The sequence below is a fragment of the Apus apus genome, chromosome 7 (assembly GCF_020740795.1).
Source record: "Apus apus isolate bApuApu2 chromosome 7, bApuApu2.pri.cur, whole genome shotgun sequence".
Lineage (NCBI taxonomy): Eukaryota > Metazoa > Chordata > Aves > Apodiformes > Apodidae > Apus > Apus apus.
Genome location: NC_067288.1, coordinates 20,120,282 through 20,138,842, shown reverse-complemented (window position 1 = coordinate 20,138,842; position 18,561 = coordinate 20,120,282). Strand labels below are relative to the sequence as shown.

The following is an 18,561-nucleotide window of genomic DNA, read 5'->3' as shown; positions in this document are numbered from 1 at the left end:
AACACGCCTTCTTCCAGGTGATGTTTTAAAGTAGAACTAAAGCATGATGTTACCGCAGGGAGCTGAGAGGGGTCAATTTGTGCCTGCTGGCTACAGAAATGTTGTGAGTTATTTCCTCATAGCTTGAGGGGCTTCTAGAGACATTCTAGGACTGAAGGTATTTCCTCCTAGCTGAAGGGGAAGGGGGCAACACTGACATCAATGGGGATATTTGCCTTCACTGCCAGGATTATTTAATCAGCATAAGTAACAAAGTTTGCACAAGATGAAATACTACATGTTGATATCAACTGTGGAAGGAGGCAGCACATCAGCCTGAGCTTGGCAAAGCGTGCAAGCTTGGGCATGGCCTATCTGCCATCTCCATGTACTGAAACCTTGAGCTGACATTATGGCTCTGAGCTGTGTCATCTGTCTCCACTTTTAGTGGCCATGAAAGCCTTTCTTTATTCACTCAGTCTAGACAGAGGTGGTGTATGAGCATTTATTGGATGTTTTGGGGCTGTAAGCAAAATCAACTTGTCATTTTTTGTCACAGAGTCAGAGAGAAGTGTGCAGCAGTGATGTGTGGTTGATAGTGCTTTAGAGTCCCCACTGAGGAGAAAGGGAAAAGGGCTAAACAACACTAGGGAGTCAGTTTACATTCCATGTTTTTAGTTCATCACATGCAAAACTGCTGGCTTTTCAGGACCAGAATGAAAAGGGTGGGAGGATCTGGATGTCTTCTTTTCTCTTCCCAAGTGTAATGAAGTAGGTGAATTTGCTAACTATCTGTGTCAAAGACGTCACTGAAAAATTACAGGGCCAAATATGCATGTGTTTAACTTAACTAAATTGATTTGGTCTTTTTCTTATATTTTCAGTTTTTCAAGTTGAATGACACAGTTTTTTGCCACATAAACCCCTCACAATTCAAGTTTTGAATATTTTATAAAAAAAAAAAAATCATATCCCTGCTCAGCTGCATGATGTCTCTAAGCCCCTCTTCAAGTCTGGCAGGAGCAGAAAAGGTGCAACACTGACAAAATGCACAGGCATCTCTCATCACATGTGTAAGAAATTATCATTGCTAATCCCTAAGGTCATAACCTTTGACTGAACTTCATTCCTTTCAAACTGCTTAGTTCCTCCAGACCTTCCCATCTGATAGTCTGATAATCCTCTGCACTGATGATGGCTTCCATCTTTGTGCCTTCAGCAAGTTACATATAGTGGACACCTGTGTTTTGCACCAAGAGAGAGTGACCAGGAGAAAGGCCCACCTGGCTGTGCAAGAAGCAAAGAGAAAGCACGGACATGGACTGATGGAGTGAACAATGGCAAGGACAGAAAGGAGGAGTGCATACTCAAACCCACCCACCCCAGATCAATCTCCATGTTAAGAAGGGTCAGCAGGACCCTTACTAAAGCCAGAAAGGAAATGGTGTGTTGTTCTCTAGGATAAGCAACACAGGAAGGAGCTTAAGTTTTCCCGAACTGGAGCCTGGTGCAGCCCAGGCTGCTGCAACCAAGAGAACAACAGCCAGATTGCTTCCTGAATAGCAGATGAAGAGTTAATGACCTGTAGGGCTTTGCCTACTGCAGGTGTGGTTGGTGCAGGAAGGACACTCTTGTGCAGGCGTGTGACAGGATCATCGCTGTATCAGCAGCCCAGACTGCAGTCAGAGCAACACGCTCAGCTGGCTGCAAACAGCTTCTCTCCCAGATTTCAGGTCACACAGGCAGAATTCGAGATGGAAGCAGAAGATTATCCATTTATAAAAGTCTCTCTCCAGACACCTTGGGAACATCATGCTGTACACAGCAGGTCACACCACCTTGGCCTTGTTTCCCTCAGCCTCAACTCCCTTATTTTTGAGGGATTCTCTTTGCTGCGTGTGCTCATGCTACCCTGCTTCCAAAGCAGGTTGGAAGGCAGAAACCAGATCCACAACACGCAGCAGGTTAGTCAAGTCCTTGCTGGAGGACTGTCCCCAAAGGCTAGGAAGGGATTCTGCCTTGCCCCCATGACCAGCTATAACTGAACCAGCACTGCACTGGACCCACTGTCTCACAGCAGTGCTCCAGCAGACCAGGGGAGAGAAGGAAGGCCTGAAGAAAGCTATGAGATATAGAATACAGGGTGGACAAGTACCTAGAAGGGAGTGGGTTGGAATCCACTGGTGATCTCTCATTGCATGACAAACAAAATAGCAAGATTTCCTCTGAATTGGACCACAAATCAACTAAAAATAGACTAATGATGCAAAATAAAAGGAGATCATAAAAAGAATGAAGAACAGTAAACATGACTGATGTTTATACTGAACAAGGGAGAAAGAGTGATACAGACAGCTGCAGGCCTGCCCGTCTGGTGGTAATAGTGTTCAATTAAAGAGTAACACAGCACATGAACAGGAAATGGAAAGTGGCGTAAAATATAGTCTATTACATCTGACTAACCTGATAGTTAAAGAAAATCTTTCCATAAAGCTATAGGCCCCGTGTAGACTCAAGGGAACCTTAGTAGCTGTTGGGGCAGAAATGAACCCAGGAATTTCATGTGGGAAGGAGTGGTTAAGGTCAAGATGAAAGCAGAGCCAGGTGAAAGGGAACATAGCAGGACCCACAGAAGGATACTACTGAGAAACTTTGTGGATGTTCTTATAAGCAGATTTCCCTAAGGACTGGCACAAATATTAAGAGTACTAGCTGAAATCTGCTGGAATGCAGTGTTTTGGTGCATTGTCACTGTAGGAGAATAAAGGAACACTACCATAAAAAAGGTGTGAAAGTCACCAGGAGCGTAGTTCTTTACTTCATCTGGGGGGCTTTGTGAGCTGCAAGCATCTGAAGAAGAGTTACAGGAGCAACCCGCCACAGAGTAACTCTGAGCTGTCACTGCAAAGCAGGACTGAGAAGGGTGAAGCCTGGATGTATCAAGATGGAGAATTGTCACTGAACGAGAGCAGTCTGTGACCAGTTCTGTCACCTGTCTTCAGAGGGGGGACTTGAACAGCAGCAGGCTGGAAGAGATAGCCTGGTAGCTGATGAAGTGACAGGCTGGCTAATAGGAAAATGCTGGAAAAACTTGTCTAGTCTTTCATGGAATGGCTCAGAGAGGCGATTGCTGTCTATGAATACATTTGAGCATAAATACAAAGGCAAGGACCTATATGAAACAAAAGGCAACATTGGCACCAGAACAGGTGGGTATTAACTGGTCATGCATCAGTTTAAGCTGGAAACGAGAAGATGATCCCTCACAATTAGAACACTGAATTCTGAAACTGCCCTCAGATCAGATGAGTGTGAGCCCAAGCCCAGACACTTTTTAAGATGAAGCTTGATAAGTCTGTGAAGACAACCCATGATGAAGTAGTGCTGGAGACAGCATGCAGTCAGATTTAATGTCTCTGGGGTGTCCTTCTGTCCTGTGTTACCAAATGCTCCTGGTAGCTGTTGTGGTGTCACTGGGGAAAAAAAGGAGCATATGTACCAGTTGTTTATTAATCTGTGGCTGGTTGTTTCCTGAAAGTGTAAGATTGGAAGAGTCCACCCAAACCATCCAGGTTGAAGACCCCCCAGCGACACTGAGCTCCTGTGGCAGGCACAGGCACCACTGCCTGCGGTGACCAGAGGCTGTGCCGCGGCTGCAGACCCCAGCCTGGGCTTCGCTCAGCCTCCCTGCCCACCGGGCTGCTCTTTGCCCGCTGTGCTGCCGCGTGGCCACCCTGGGAGAACCTGCAGGGCTGGTACTCCCATCCGAAATACATGTCGAGATGGAAGTGGGCTAGGAGAGGACTCTTTTCACCTCACGAGCACTAGAGAAAGCAGAGGCTGTTCTGAGAGCGACGCCAGGACCCTCCTCCTGCCACTTCCCTCCTGCCCTCACCACCACCTTCCAGCCAACCCTCCACACCCCGCCCAGCCCCTGCCCAAACCCGCAGCTTTTTCCCAGCTATTTTCCGGTTTCCCCCTCCTCTTGCTAACCCTCCTTCTCCCCAGACTGCTGCCGCTCCCCGAAAAATCAGCCCGAACCGCCCCAGAACGCCGCGCCCCCCCCAGCCAGCACGCCAGGGCGCAGCCCCGAGCCCTGAGGCGACGCCGAGGTGGGCGTGGCTACGGAATGGGCGGGTCGCTGCGCCGCTGCCGATTGGTCGCGGGGGAGAGCTCCGCCCATAAAGAGGCGGAGCTCTCCCCCGCGACCAATCGGCAGCTGCGGGGGGGTAGGGCAGGCATATTTAAAGGCCGGGCGGCGGTGGTGGCGGGCAGAGCGGGGCGCGGCCGGTGGTGAGTGCGGGGCGCGGCGGGCGCTGCCTACACGTGCGCGCGGGCCGGGGGGGCCCTTCCCCCCTTCCGGGTCGGTGGGTGTGGGGTCTAGGCCCGCTTGGGGAAGCTGGGGGTCCTTTCCTAGGGGTCCTTCCGGGTTATTGAGGGCGAGGCATGGGGGGGGCTTGGGAGGAAGTGTCTGAGCGCGGTGGTGGTTGGGGTTTACTGTTGGTGTGTGCTGGGAGGGGCTTTTTGGGGCTGTTTGCCGAAGGTTGTTGCAGAGCAGGGGAACGCTGAGGCCTTCGCAGGGTTTAGCAGCTCTGGGATGGAAGCCTTGCCTGGCAGGGGTGGTGGGCTCTGCCTCCGCGAGGCCATGTGCTGGCTTGGCACCTGCTGAACGGGGGGGAAGCGGCTGGAGGAGGCTCCAGCGTGTCCCTGCGTCCCTGTCACCCGGGATGCTCTGGAGCGTGCGAGGAGGTGGGTGGTTTCCCCCACACCACATCGGCGGAGGGGCAAGTCTGGGGATGCCGTGGCCTCATGAGTGACATGGGTGTTGCAACATGCCCTTGATAAGTGGCGAGGCTGGGTGCGGCTGCCGCCAGCAAGAAGGTGCCCGTGGGGGCTGTCACCCCCCTGGAGGGGCTTGGCTGTAGCAGCAGCGTGGATCCTTGTGACACACCAGCGCTCTGCAAAGCTGCCTATGTTGGGAGGAGGAAGATAAGTGGAGTCCAAGCTGGGCTGTTGAAGTGGATGTTAAGAACAGTTGGATCCTGATGGTGTGAGGGACGACAGTGCTCACGGCTGATGCCCGTGGCCAGGGAAGGGTGCAATTCTTCTCACATCTGGGCTGATCTCCTTCGGGACGGTCATATGCTAGAGTCATCATCCCCTCCGTATGTGGTGCTCGGTGCTCGGGATGCTTTCCCCGCCTGCCGGGAGGGAGGGCTGTCTGCCCTGCCCCGGCAGCTCCTTGCCTGGCGGCCGCGCCGGGGCTGCCCCCCCCCCGCTGCTGGACGGGATGGGCCCGGCCCAGGGGCTTGTTTTCTTTCCGGGGCAAGATCTGGTGGCTGCGCAACTTCGGGGAAGGGGTTCGGCATCGCTGTGTCGGCGCTGCTGGTGCGGGCCTGGCCCTGCAGCAGGCGGCGGGGCCGGCCGTGACCGGGGCTCGCTGGAAGCCCTCCGCCCCGGCGATGACCTCGGCGGCGGTGCGGAGCCTCCCTGGGGCCGGCAGCCGCCGGGGGCCGCGCAGCGGCCTTTCCCCTCCGTCCCGCTCGGGCGGCAGCCCCGGGCCTGGCTGTGCAGGCCCCGCCGGCGACAGGGCCGGGCCGCGGCGCTTCCGGGGCCCGGGGCCGCGGTAGGCCCCGCCGCGGGGCCGGGCCCGGAGCCGCCCGCCCTTCCCGCTCTGGGGACCCCTGGGGGACGTGGGGCTGGGGGCGGGAGTAGGGCCCGTGCAGGGGCTGCCCCGTCCCTCTGTGCTTCGCTGCCCGAGCCCCTCCGTGCTGGTGTGGCCGCGGGGCTCGGCCCTGGCTGAAGGCTGGGGATGTTGAAGAGCTGGGCAGTGCCGTGGGCTGCTGGGTCTCCACTGCAGCAGATGGAGAGCAGCGTCTGTGGGCAGCGTTGGTTGCTCGGTGGCTGAAGAGCCTTCTCCTACACAGCTCTCGGCATCAATGTACCATTGAGATGGCCCTTCCCTCCTCCTCCGGGCAGGGTGGCAGTACCAGGCCTCCTCTGCTGCTGTGACACAATGTTAGCTTTGAGTGCCGGCTAGTGTAGGTGCTTGGCCTCCCTCTGGCCCTTGCTCTGGAACGCCTGTGGGAGGAGAAGGTCCTTGTCACCCTCCTGGTGGCAGTGGCAGACTGATCTCGGGGTGGTGTGTGGTCATGCATGAGGGCCTGCACTCGCTGGGCAACTGCAGGTTTAATAACCATGGCCAGATGCTCATCTGACCTTCCACAGGCAGTACTGGACTTGGACTGTGGGTCTTATGTGGGCCTGTTCCTCTCTTGTAGTGAAGTGGCAGTTAGGAAAGTGGCTTCTCTGATACCTGCAACAGACTAAATGAAATAGCACAAATACACAGGCATTGCAACAGGAGGTGAGGCTTTGGGGGTGGCAGCCTGTATGCCTCAGTGCCTGGCTGCTTCTTGCAGCAGGACTGTCAGGTTCTTTACCTGTGACTGACCACCTTGGTTCTGGAGCCCTTAGGGCATGAAGAAGTGAGGTGAATACCCTTTCCTACATTTGGTGGGCAGTGTGGGATAACACTGGGCACTTTCCTTGTTTATGCATTCTCTCAGAGCACATTCACCTTTTGGAGGCCAGGATTTCCTGTGCCAACAGTGCATCCATCCTGCTGTGCTTCCCCAAATTGATCACCTTCTTTGCCAGAATGCAGCCAGGGCAGATTCCTAGCTGGATGGAGCTGACCTTCCCACCAGACCTGCTGTGCAGCTTCTTGTTGGTGGTTTAAAGAGTCAAACAGCTGGCTCAGCCCTTGAGGCTTGACTGAGATTGCTATGTTACATCTCTTTACTAGGAAGCCCCTCTTGCTTGTGGGTGTGAGTTGCTGCTGACAACCTGTTCATTTGAGAAGCAGCATGATACCAGCTGCTGCAGCATCATCTTGCTGTGGGTGTTAAGCTGGGCCACCCACACAGCCTGTGCTTCTGTGTTGTGTTCTTGCCTCTGTTTCCTGAAAGTCTGTTAGGGGGGGTTATATGGTCATTCAGGGTACAAATGTAATACAAGAGCAAGTACTGCTAAAACTGAGGCTAGTAGGGTAAAAACTCACTGTCCTAGAGATGTCTTGCATGTGTGCTGGTAGTGAAAATAAGTGAGTTTATTCAAGGTGCATAGTGTCTCCCATCTCTCCTGATGGAGAAAAGCTTTGCATCCCCAAGAAGCTTTGAAGCTGGTGTCAGAAGCAGGTGCATTGCTGTATCCTTAGCTTATCACTGTCCTTGAAGGTTGTGGGTGAAGACTTTCTCCTTTTCTGCTGGGATTATGGCACAATCAGCACTCAGACTGAAATCATTTTGGAAGAGGCTTTCAGAAGATGTTGGGAGTGGTGCCTGTGATGTCCCAATAGACCTTATGTGTTCCTGTACTTCTGTATTGGATTTGTGCTAGCATGTGCCCTACTGGCTGTCAGATGGTGGGGATACTTTCCAGCCCAGATACTTGGGCTGGAAAGTCTGGTTCTTGCCAGTCAAACAGGTGGGGCAGCCTGGGTTCCTGTAGGGAGGAGCTGGTCCCCAGGAGCCAGGGATCTTCCCTGCAGGAGTTGTGGGACTGCTGTTGCTCACAGATGACAAGTTACAGCTGCCACAGTCAGCTCCCCACCAGCAGGCCTGTGTCTGGATGCAATCTGAGACTTCAGTGGCCTGGGACTGATGGAGGTGGCAGTGGGTCTGATGGTTCTTGATTTCCATTTGTATTGCACAGGATATTTAGTTTCTGGTTGATTATTCCCTGTAGGATGGATCAGGGTAGTAAACTGTCACTATAGCAGCAAGTTCTCCAGCCTTGCTGCAAGGAGTGTTCTTACCTTGTAGATCAGATCAGCTAGTTGCTCTTGTGGTTTGTTAATAGATATGCTGTGTATACATACAGAACTATCTCATGCTGCTTCTATTTAACCCTAGAAGGCCTTCCCTGACTGTACTGGATCAGCAGTAGGAGCAACAGCCCTAGCTTGGAGTGGTCCATCTACATCTATGTGGAGACAATTGGGCCTAATGCTTCTTTTTTTGTGTGAGTAGGGGCTTTCAACCCTGATAAAGGTTGTATCTAATAAGCCTTAGGCCTAGTGGAGTCTGTAGTGCTTCTAGGGTGCTGCTGCTGGCATCTCTAGTATTGCTAGTGAACATCCCTTTCCATGCTAGAAGATGGCTGTGTGACTGCACTGCCTTCTTAGATAGCAGGGGGTGGGGGGTCCAAAGTAGGTGTCATGGCAATTTCCAGGTGACACCTTAACTCAATGAGAAGAGGCTCAGGGTTCAAACTTAAGCTTCTTAATTTGTCCAGAGCTGTTGGAGGGGATTTCAGGAGTATTTAATTCCTGCATCTTGCTTTGTAGACTTCTACTGTCTCTTGTTTTTATGTGCCTGTTCAATTAATGTGCAGGCCTGGATGGAACAGAGCACAGTAATCAGTACTGTGTTATGATTAGAGACACTGTTGTGGGAACAGGGGTGAAGCCTTGCAGTGAGTTATTTGTATAATGATTAAAGCCACAGAGATGAATGCTCTGGTACTGTCTACTCCACCTCCAGATAGGAGTTCTCTGTTCCTCTATTAGAGGACTTTGTGGAAGGCTTGACCTATATCCAGAAGCAGATGTCAGGAGCCAGCCCTGCTGGCCTGGACTAACCCTGTCTGTCTTCATCTGTTGCCTGCCTATTTCTGCCCTTCCCAAGTGCTCTCCCATGCACCATGGGAGGCTGCTGGGTGCATGACTTCAGAGAGGGAGCACAGCCATCTTCACCTCTTCTTTCTGCTTCACTTGGTGCTGCATGAGGGAGTGGACACAGCTTAGTGTTGTTACCTTATAAAGCATCTGGAGGTATCTTGTCCTCTTTCTTTTAACCCTTCACTACTTTACTCCTTTGTTCCTTGCAAAGTCAGACTTTCTCCCTAATGTTGCCTGTTTCCTGCTTTTCTCTAAGTGCTGTGACCTTCACTGATACCACCTCCCTGAATAGGCAACCACCAGTGTTGAATGTGATAAGGGGTAAACCTACTCTAACGGTTGCCTGATCAGCCTGAGGAGGTGCTGTCCCTGAAAAAAAAAATACCGTGTTGTGCATAGAGACCTTTGTCCTGCAATGTGTGCTCGTGTGACCTTGAAGTCTGATTACCTGCCTTGGTTTTTTTTGTACAAGGCTGCCAGTACCTTACTGGAATGGACTTGCTCCTTCCCCTTAAAGCTTGTAGGGTGCCATACCAGCTGCCCAGGCTCTGCGGAATTTGCTTGATAATCTGGGAGTTTTCTTTCTCTCCCTGCTTCCAGCAAGCATGAGGAGAGCTTAATCTCTGTTCATAGGATGCTATACAAAGGCCCCAGGGTTTCACAGCTGCTTTGTGAGGTAATGGTAGGGCATTGACACACACTTGGTGAAGATGGGGAAACTCCAGCTTTAAACGGGTCACTTCCTGGCACTTGGAGCCAGTGTGCCCCGAGCAGCACCCAGCCAGTATGATTCCTGCACCAGCTGCAACAGGAGCTCTTGCAAGTCCTCTGTACCAACTTGAAAGTACACTGATACAGTTACCAGGCTGTTAGCCAATGTCCTTTGACACTCAGCATGAAGTAGTTGAGCCACAGGAATTGACAAATAGATGATATTCAAGTAGAAAAACTTATCTGGTGGTGTTAACATTAAGTTTCCTTGTAGACTTCCTTGTTCACAGTTACCTTGTGAACTGAGAGTTCTGAAGCTAGTCATCTAACTTTGATCAGAGAGTCTGTCCCTAGTCCTCAGAGCCGAGATGTCAGACCAGGAGAGCTCTACTTTCCTGTTCTTTCCTAATCTACTGGTGTGACTTTGCAAACTTTCCAACCATAGTGGGTTGTGCTCTGCTGCCAGACTGGCCTTGTGTGCCCTGTAAGCTGATGCACAGGCATCTGTTTAGACTGATTTCTCTTGAGGGAAAAACATTACTTTAGTAGCATGTAGAAAACATAGCCATCTCACTGAAAGCTCAGTTAAGGCAGAAACTGCTACCAGTAATAATGCAGGTGTACTTGAATGCAGCTCTGCTGCATGTACTTGAGCTGGTGCCCCAAGATGCTGGGTGAAAGATGCATGCACCGCCTGGTTACAGGCCCCTTTCCCTTTCACCTGGGCACAGAGCAGCAGCAGAAGATCCAAATAAATTTTTTTTTTCCTGCTTCATGGTAAGCTTCAGTCTTAGTGATCATAAAGAACTCTGCAGGGTGCTGCTGCTCCTCAGGGCTGGCTGACTGCCTTGCTGCTTGTGTCTTGTGCTGGGCAGACAGGGTTTTGTGGTACTAGTCTTGCTGAATTCACTTATGTGTAAGCTCAGGAAAGTTCTTCTTGGAGCTGTGACTGACAGCCCTTGGTGATGGCTTGAGGTGCCAGCCTCAGTGTGTGCTGTGTGCAGCCCTATCTGTGCCTGGCCAGGGGCCACCAGACCCTGAGTTGGTCAATCCCATTCTTCCACAGTGACAGCTGCTGCTGGCAGATGCTTCTGAACCACAGGTCCCTATAGCTGTTCTGGGAAACATGCTCTCTGGATGCATGGAGCTGTGTGCAGGCCTTGCTGGATTCCACTATCACTTTGTGGAGCTCCAGGAAGCTGGACTAGTGTTGTAATGAGGAGCTGGGAGAGGAAGATGCCCCCTTCCTGTGGGGCTATGGAGCTCAAAGCTGTACCAGGCAGCAGGTTTTGCTGCCAGTTTATAGGCCAGGGATGAGGGTTGGTTTGATCTCTGAAAGCTGGTTACCTTCTGACTTCTGAAGGGATTCTACTCCCTTGGGAGCCCCACAGGGGCCAGGCCAGCTTTAGGCACAGAGCCCTTGCTGAACTGCCAACTCTCCCTGGGGCTCTGTGGCCACCTACCAGACTGTTTTGGTGCTCTCTGTAATTAGGCTAGTGGGGAGATGAGGATGGCTTGCTTTTTCACTAGTTACAGGACTGATTTCTGACTCAAATGCTGGTGGGGTAGGAGTGTGGGATGTTGGATGGCTGGCACTGAGTCTGCTAGTTGCAGATGGCTGCTGTGTGGGGAGAGATGTGTGCCCTGTGAGGCTTCTAACAAACTAGGTTGAGCTCTGATCACTGTCAATGTCATGGTTCATAGTGCTGTGGTCTGACTGTTGCTCGGGCTGGTTATAAAGGGCCTTGCTGTTCTTGCTGAGGTTGCACTAATTAGCTGCATAGCTTGTTGGAAACATGCAATCTACATGTTGTTTGGTGTAAGCAAGTATCTAATCCTTGATGTTCGTTACTGTGACAGAATGTGGTCTGATACTCTGGTTTACAATGCTGAGACAAAGTGACACCCTGTTGGGGAGAGGTGGAAGGAGATGTGTTGCAAGGTCTCTAGATACTGCGCAGGGTGTGTTTGGGCCCCAAGGGTTCCCAGTGCTTGGGGATGCTGGGAACTGTTTGCTTGACTTTGGTTCAAGGCTTGGCTTTGAGTTCCCCATCTCCTTCTAGTTCCTTGCCCAAGAGGATAAGGATCCAGGAAGAGTCAGTGTGTCTCACCTGAGCAGAGCAGGCAGGTTTCAACTATTGAGCTGTCTGTAGTGTGTGATGTGCAGTGTAGCCTGGAGGGCAGTAAGGACAGATGCCTGGATGGGTGGTCAACCTCTCTAAGTGCAGAGAGGCATCAAGTGCTGGTGTTGTGCACAGAGGAAATGACAGGAATGAGGTCAGGTTTCTGGACCCTTGCTGCTCTATGCTGGAAAACCCCTGCCTGCAGCAGAAAGGCTGTCAGGGAGCCATCACAGCTCAAACAGGTCAGTGCACTTTGCATCCTCCTCCTTAGTGAAGGCAATGGTTGGCCTGCTATACAGTTCCTCCTTTGCAGATCAACTGCCACCACCCCAAGTCCAGTGGCTGTCCCCTGGGAGACAGGAGGGTGAGGCTTCTGCATCTGTTCACTGAGCAAGGCACACTTCATCTTTGTTCTAATGCAAGACCACATGGCATACTAGTGTGGTTAACCAGATCTTGCAAAGGCCCAAAGATCTCAGGAGTTCTCTGGAGATGCAGCTGCTCTGTTAGCTGAATGCAGCAGGATTGGGGAAGCTGTGGAAAATGTATAGGTCCTTTTCATAAGGGCTTGTAGCATAATCCTGCTAGTTCTGCTGTGGTAGAACTCCTGGTGCTTGCCCAAAGACCATGTTCTGAACAAGTCTAGCGCCTCTCCTCTCCCTGTGGCACACAGGGTTGTAGGAGTGCTGGAGATGCTTTACAAGATGGCAATAAGAGGGATTTGTTGGTGTTCCCTGGAAGCCTCCTGGTGGGCACTTGTCTGTGCTAGTGCTGGGTTGAAGTGGGATTCTCTGCTGCTGGGGCAGATAGTTATCTGAATTCAGAATGATCCTTGGCTGCTCTGTGCAGCCTCTAGCAGATCTGTCAGGGTAAAACTACAGTTTGAGTCTTCTTACTTGAGTCCCCATTGTCTTGGGACCCTGAACTGTTTTGAGCTGAGGTTGTAGTTGGTCAGTGGTGTTGGAGCTATGCTTGCATCAGGGTCAGCAAAGTGCTTGAGCTCAGGTGTTTCCCTGCAGTGTGAGATGTAGCTCTGAGCTTGTAGGTGACTATCTTCTCATCCTAGTCTGCCCACAACAGGCCAGTGCTCAGCAGGAGTTTTTGTCCTGGACCTGTAGTAAGGCTGACTCATTCAGCTTGATAAGATAAACACAGCTTGAATAGTCAGGTCCCTGTGCTGGGAAGTAACTCTTGAGGGCTCCTCAATCTAGTAAATAAAGGTGTTGCTGGATGTAGTGGTTGAAAGCTGAAACTAGACAGACAAGTTCAGAGCTTGCTCTTAGCCATTAAAGTACCATAAAGCTCAGCAGCTTTCAGGACTTACCACATTTCCCACAGCTGGAACCTTGAGTGGCTCTCAAGGATGCTGTAGTTCCTGCTATGCTTTTCTGACCTCTGCTGCATGTGGAGAGTGGAAAATCTTGGCAGTGCTCAGGACCTTAAACATTACTTGTATAATGGGGGTACTGCAAATGAGAATCACTTGCTTTTGAACCCCTTTAAACCTTGGGTTGGAAAGGTAAGCATCTGTTCTGCTGCTGGTGCCCCTGAGGTGTGGAGATCAATCCTGAGTGGGCTTTGCCCTGTTGCTGCATCTGCCTTCAAGGAGCCATGAACCACCTTCTGTGCTTTCTGAAGCACAGCAAAACTTCTAGGGCTCTGTCCCTGGGGTGTGTGGCTGTGCAGGCTGCTATGGAGCCTTGCTTGAAAGAATGGGTACTTTGGCAGGTGGGGTTGAAGTGGCAGACCTATTCCACCCCACTGCTGTTGCAGAGGTTGGGTGGCACTCCCCAGTTTGAAGGAGCACTCAGGGTAGGACAGGGCAGACACAGCCAACTCTATTGCTGCACTGATACAGTTTGCAGATGATGGTGAGCCAAAAGGTGTGTGCCAGGCCCCTGTGAAGACTGCTGCCAGTGAAACCTCGTGTTAGGTGCTTGGTAGCACTGCACAGCTGGTGTCTGCTGCTGTTGTGCCTAGGTCCCAGCCAGACCAAAGAGCACTTTCCTGAGTTCTTCCTCTTGCTTTGAAGCTGAAGGAGCAATGCTGGAGCTGGCTGGTGAGGGCTTGAGGTGGCAGTGGCTGCTGGATATTCCTCAGCTGGGGACCCAGGCCTGTGTGTGGGCAGTGATTCCTGTGCACCTTCCTGAAGAAAGGGGTAGGTGGAGAGCCTGTTTGGTAGCAGCCATGAGGAATGCCTTCCTTGCAGGTGGGTGAGTCAGGTGAGGCTGGGCCTGTGCTCTGCCTCCTTTCCTGCTGTTCTGGTGTCCTGTAGGCTGGGAAAAGGTGGGAAAGCACAGGGAGCTGAGTGAGAGTGTTTCAAGCTTCCCTGCAGCAGCAAGAGCCCTTCCTGCTCTTCTGGAGAGCATCTGTCTAGATTGCTGTCTGGCTTGTGCTCATAGTGAGTGTGGGGAGTGCCAGTCCTTCTCCCTGCAGCCTTATATCCATCTCCTGTGGCTTTCTTCCCTCACTGGGGATACTGTTCCCTGTTTGGAAGGGTAGTGGAAATGTCATTGCCAGGAAGGATGCACTTAGCCTCTGAGGTGCTGGGTTATGGGGTGGTACCTTTAGTGAGGAGGGTTTTATGCAAGGATGTGAAACCAGGAACTTGGATCAGAAACTAGTGTTTGTTTCTGAATCGATGGCTTTCCTTCCTCCTGCAGTGAGCCTGCCAGTGGAGCTGGGTTGCTTCTCTGAGGTGGATCAGTGGGCAGGAACCCAAAGCTAATCATAAAGGCATTTCTCTGTGGAGAGTGTGGACCAGCTCTGCATCATCCTTGGAGACCTTGCACCAGGGTCAGGCAGACCAGTGTGCTGGGTAGGTGTGAGTGGCAAAAGTTGGTGGCAGTATCATGGTTGTTGTGAGTGATAATGTTGGTGGCTGTACAGCAAGAGCAAGACTGTTGGGCTGGAGATGCAGCACTGGGATTGGAAGCTTTCTTAGCTGGCTTGCAATGTTAGGATTGTGTCTTGGGAGGACTGCTGGTGGTGGATAATGGGCTTCCCAGCAGAGCTGGGGAGACAGGTCCAGGCTTAATGAGGAGAAGTAGTGTGTATGGAATTATGGATGCTGGTGTGTGATCAGCTGAGAACAACGCTGCTCAGACATGTGACTGTACCTCTGAAGCTGTCCTTGAAATTTGCTGATCTGTGGGGCTGTGCTCTGTGGGCTACTCTCCTGGGAAAACAGCTGCCTTATCTGTCCTTCCTCTCCACAGAGATACTGCCACCACCATGGAGGGGATTGTGACCATGTATCAGGACTTCATGAAGAAAGCAGGTGAGTGTTTGGCTACACCCAGCTGCAGTGTCTCCAGGTCAGAGGGTCTCCAGGCTGGCCTGCAGTGTGGCTTGAGGCTGTACCTTACTGAGTTTGGCTGGCATCACCAGCCTCTGCTCCCAGACTGTCCCCCTACTTGCACTCCTGTCCTAGGAGAACAGGATTGCTATGTCCTTGCCTCCACTCCGGCAGTAGCATTGCTGGCAGCAGATTGGGGTGAGGATGCTGACTGATCTGTGTCTCTCTCTGCAGACCCCCGCATTGCTGATTACCCACTAATGCAGTCCCCGTTCCTTGTGTTGGGCATCCTGCTGGCATACGTCTACTTTGTGCTATCCTTGGGTCCCCGGCTAATGGCCAACAGGAAGCCTTTAAACCTGAAGAAGTTCATGGTGCTATACAATTTCTCTCTGGTGGGACTGTCACTTTACATAGTGTATGAGGTGAGTTGCAGGCAGTAGGCTTTGTGTGGCATATATAAAGCAGTCTATGCAGGCTGTGTGGGTGATGGGGAGTCCTTTTGCAGCCTTCTCCCTGCCTTTCTGTGCATGGTTTGGGAAGTTCAGTGAGTGATGTTTGGCCTCATCACAATGATGCTCTTGTTGTAGTTCTTGATGGCAGGATGGCTTACTGGGTACACCTGGCGATGTGACCCTGTGGACTTCTCACAGGACCCCAAGGCCCTCAGGGTGAGTTCCGGTCCCTCTCCCAGTAAGTGGGGATGGCCTTTAGTGCTTGTTTGGACAGCAAGGTCATAGGTACCTGCCTGTCCTGAGGCAAAGGGCTTAGTCCTTGGCTCTGGGTTTCATCCCAGGGTTACTGTGAGAAGACCCTTGGTAACTGGACATGGTCAGGCTGTGGTGGGTCCCTAATGTTAACCTGTTCTGTTACAGATGGTCAGTGTTGCTTGGCTTTTTGTCTTCTCCAAGTTCATTGAACTGACTGACACGGTGAGTGAGTTACTGAGACGGCCTTGTCACTGCTTGCTGGGCAGGGAGTTGGGCCCAGTGTACTTAGGGTAGGTGCTTTCTTCAGCTCTTCCAGTCTGACCTGGCAGTGCTTCTGTCTGGCATCACTGCTAAGGAGGCCACTCTGGGCTATTGCAGAGGCCACTCTTGGCATGTTACAGCTTTGGAAGCTGTGGGGTGACTTAGTGTGGTGGTGGGGGGACATCACTGAGATCAGATATTGAGTTAGTGGTCCAGCCTGCTTTAGCTGCTCCCAGGGCTGCAGGTCCTTGATGCTGTTGGGCTCTCATTGCAGGTGATCTTTGTTCTGCGAAAGAAGAATGAACAGGTCACATTCCTGCACCTCTTCCACCACTCTGTTCTGCCTTGGAGCTGGTGGTGGGGGGCAAAATTTGGTCCAGGTAAGATGGAAACTGCCTGGGTACACAGTCTGGGGAAAGGGTGAGGTTAGCTCCAGCATGCTGAGAAGAGTTTTTTGACCCTGCTGGGCTCTTAGGAGCTTCTTGTAGTACTTATTGGTGTGGAGGATTGACTTATGGTAATGAATATTTTTCTTAACAGGGGGAATGGGCTCATTCCATGCCATGATCAATTCCATGGTGCATGTTGTCATGTACTTCTATTATGGGCTCTCAGCAGCAGGACCTGCCTTTCAGAAGTACCTGTGGTGGAAGAAGCACATCACAGCCATCCAGCTGGTGAGTCTGTGCTGCAAAGCATGTGCCCTCATTCTCTGTGAGGTGCATGCCAGCCCTCTTACCTAGGAAGAGTGCAGCCAGCAGCTGTAGCTGTTTATTCTGCAGCCTCTCACTCGGTTTCTAGGAGGTCTGGCTCACTGTGGGCCTCTGATAGCCCTGCCAGCCCCTGGGCTGCAGCCACACTGGGAGGTTGAGAAGCACATGCTGCCTTGAGACTTGTGCCTGCCTGTTTCAGCTGCTGCTGACTGTGCTTCCCCTTAAGGACCTCCATGTCAGAGTGGAAGAGGAGCCTATTGGTTTAATGTGGAGAGAAGATCTTTAGATGGGATCCTGGACTCTGCTCCTGTGAATAATTTGTCCCTGCTCTTTCTTGTTCCCAGGCACAGTTTGTGATTGTCTCTCTCCACATCTCCCAGTATTACTTCATGCCCAGCTGCCAGTATCAGTTCCCCATTTTCATCCACCTCATCTGGATTTATGGGACCATCTTCTTCATCCTGTTTTCCAACTTTTGGTACCAGTCCTACACCAAGGGCAAACGGTTGCCCAGAGTGGCTCCACAAGCAGCCCAGCACAATGGTAGCAGCATCCATGAGAATGGCACTGTCACCAATGGCAAAGTCAAAGCCAACTAGAGGGCAAAGCCCTCCCAGAGCCAATGAGAGCCCCGGGGCAGAGGCAGCTGGAACCTGTTCCCCTGCTCCTGGGTGCCACTAGCCAAGTCAAGTGCCTACAGACTGTTGTACCCCTGTGCCCAGCCCTGCTGTCCTCTGTCTGCATGCCCAGCCCCTCTGCTCTGAGCAGCCATGGGCAACTTCTGCTCCTGGGAAGGCTTGTGCTGTTTCTCAGTGTTGCTGAGCAGAGAGGCAGCTGCCTGCATCACAGCTGCAGGGCTGCAGTCCCATTCCAGTGTTTCCAAAGGAACTTCCCCCAAGTGCCTACATCTAGCCCTTCTGCCTGGGGGCCATTTCCTTCTGAGTAGGACCAAAAGAAGAGACCGGTCCCTGTCCTGGTGCCCTTTCCTCTTCCCTGTCTCATCAGAGCCTGTGTGGATGAGCAAACTTGTCCCTGGTTCCTGCTGCCAGTCCAAGTGTGAGTGCTCCTGCTCTACTGTGCCTTGTGCCACCGTGTTCCATGCCACAGTGCTGCATGCCCCTTCTGGTCCCTGTGTGCCCAGGTGGGGGGCCCTGCCCTGGCATATCTACACTTGGGTGTGGTTGTGGAGAATGTAGGGGCAGTGTGAATGGGACCTGAGGGCCCAGCCTGCCCAGTACAGTACCCATGCCCTGTGCTGAGTACATAGCAGGGGTTGTGACAGCCTGAAATGCCTTCCCCACACAATAAGCCCAGGTTGCCTTGCCTTGCTGTGCCTGGGCTAGGTGCTTGGTGTGTGCTTTAGCCACACTTTCCTGATCCTGTAATGGCAGCTGGTGGCTTGCTCCAGAATGGGGGAGGCCAAGCTCAGCCTTGCCTTGGATGACTTCCATTCCTGCAAACTTAAGACTTGAGCAATAATTGCCCCTAGAATTGGCTCCTGGGCTCTTCTGCTTGGGACCAGCCCTGCTCTGGCTCAGGATGAGTACAGCAGAGGATGGTTGTAGTGTGCCCTGCTGTGGTGTAATAGTGAGCACCTCTTGCCTCTGTGGATCCAGCTGGGCCTGGGTGAAGGTTTGCCCTACAGCAAAGCAGTGCAGCAGCTCTCCTGGGCCTGGTGCCTATCACCTGTTCTGGCTGTAACCAAAACCATTCTGGTGGCCTTGAGGATTAGGTGAAGGAGCCAGGCTCTGTCAGATTGGGCTGCTCTTCTATCATAAATAAACAAACAGAAGGAGAAATGGCTCTGCCCTCTTATTTTTTCCTGGCTTGTTGTGTTCAGAACCTGTTCCAGGTGTGTGGTCCTGCCCAATGAGGTTGGAGGCAGGGCTGGGAGATGCAGCTGGTGTAGCAGGTTTGTGTGTTTGGGGGAGAGAGTGATGGCAGTGTGCTGATGGAGATAGCAGATTGTTTCCAATTGTTGATAGAGCCCTGCTGAGGGCAGGAAATGTGTCAAGGCTGCTGTTGTGAAAGTGGCTCCACCCTGTAAAAGAATGGGTGGAGTGTGGGTGTGGGCTGGGACCTA

At 52.1% G+C, this 18,561-nt stretch overlaps 1 protein-coding gene across 3 annotated transcripts; it reads left to right on the top strand.

The window, feature by feature from the left end:
• Positions 1-4,256: 4,256 nt before the first annotated feature.
• ELOVL1 (ELOVL fatty acid elongase 1) lies at positions 4,257-18,279 on the top strand. 3 transcript variants are annotated; one of them, XM_051624966.1, is made up of 8 exons: positions 4,257-4,272; positions 14,715-14,776; positions 15,029-15,219; positions 15,385-15,465; positions 15,670-15,726; positions 16,040-16,145; positions 16,306-16,442; positions 16,823-18,279. In XM_051624966.1, the coding sequence occupies exons 2-8, from the start codon at positions 14,731-14,733 to the stop codon at positions 17,075-17,077; spliced, it is 873 nt and encodes a 290-aa protein (XP_051480926.1). In that variant the 5' UTR covers positions 4,257-4,272; positions 14,715-14,730; the 3' UTR covers positions 17,078-18,279. The 3 variants fall into 3 exon arrangements, with proteins under 3 accessions (XP_051480926.1, XP_051480927.1, XP_051480928.1); XM_051624967.1 differs by lacking the exon at positions 4,257-4,272 and adding an exon at positions 4,526-4,728; XM_051624968.1 differs by lacking the exon at positions 4,257-4,272 and adding an exon at positions 14,163-14,314.
• The last annotated feature ends 282 nt before the right edge of the window (positions 18,280-18,561 follow it).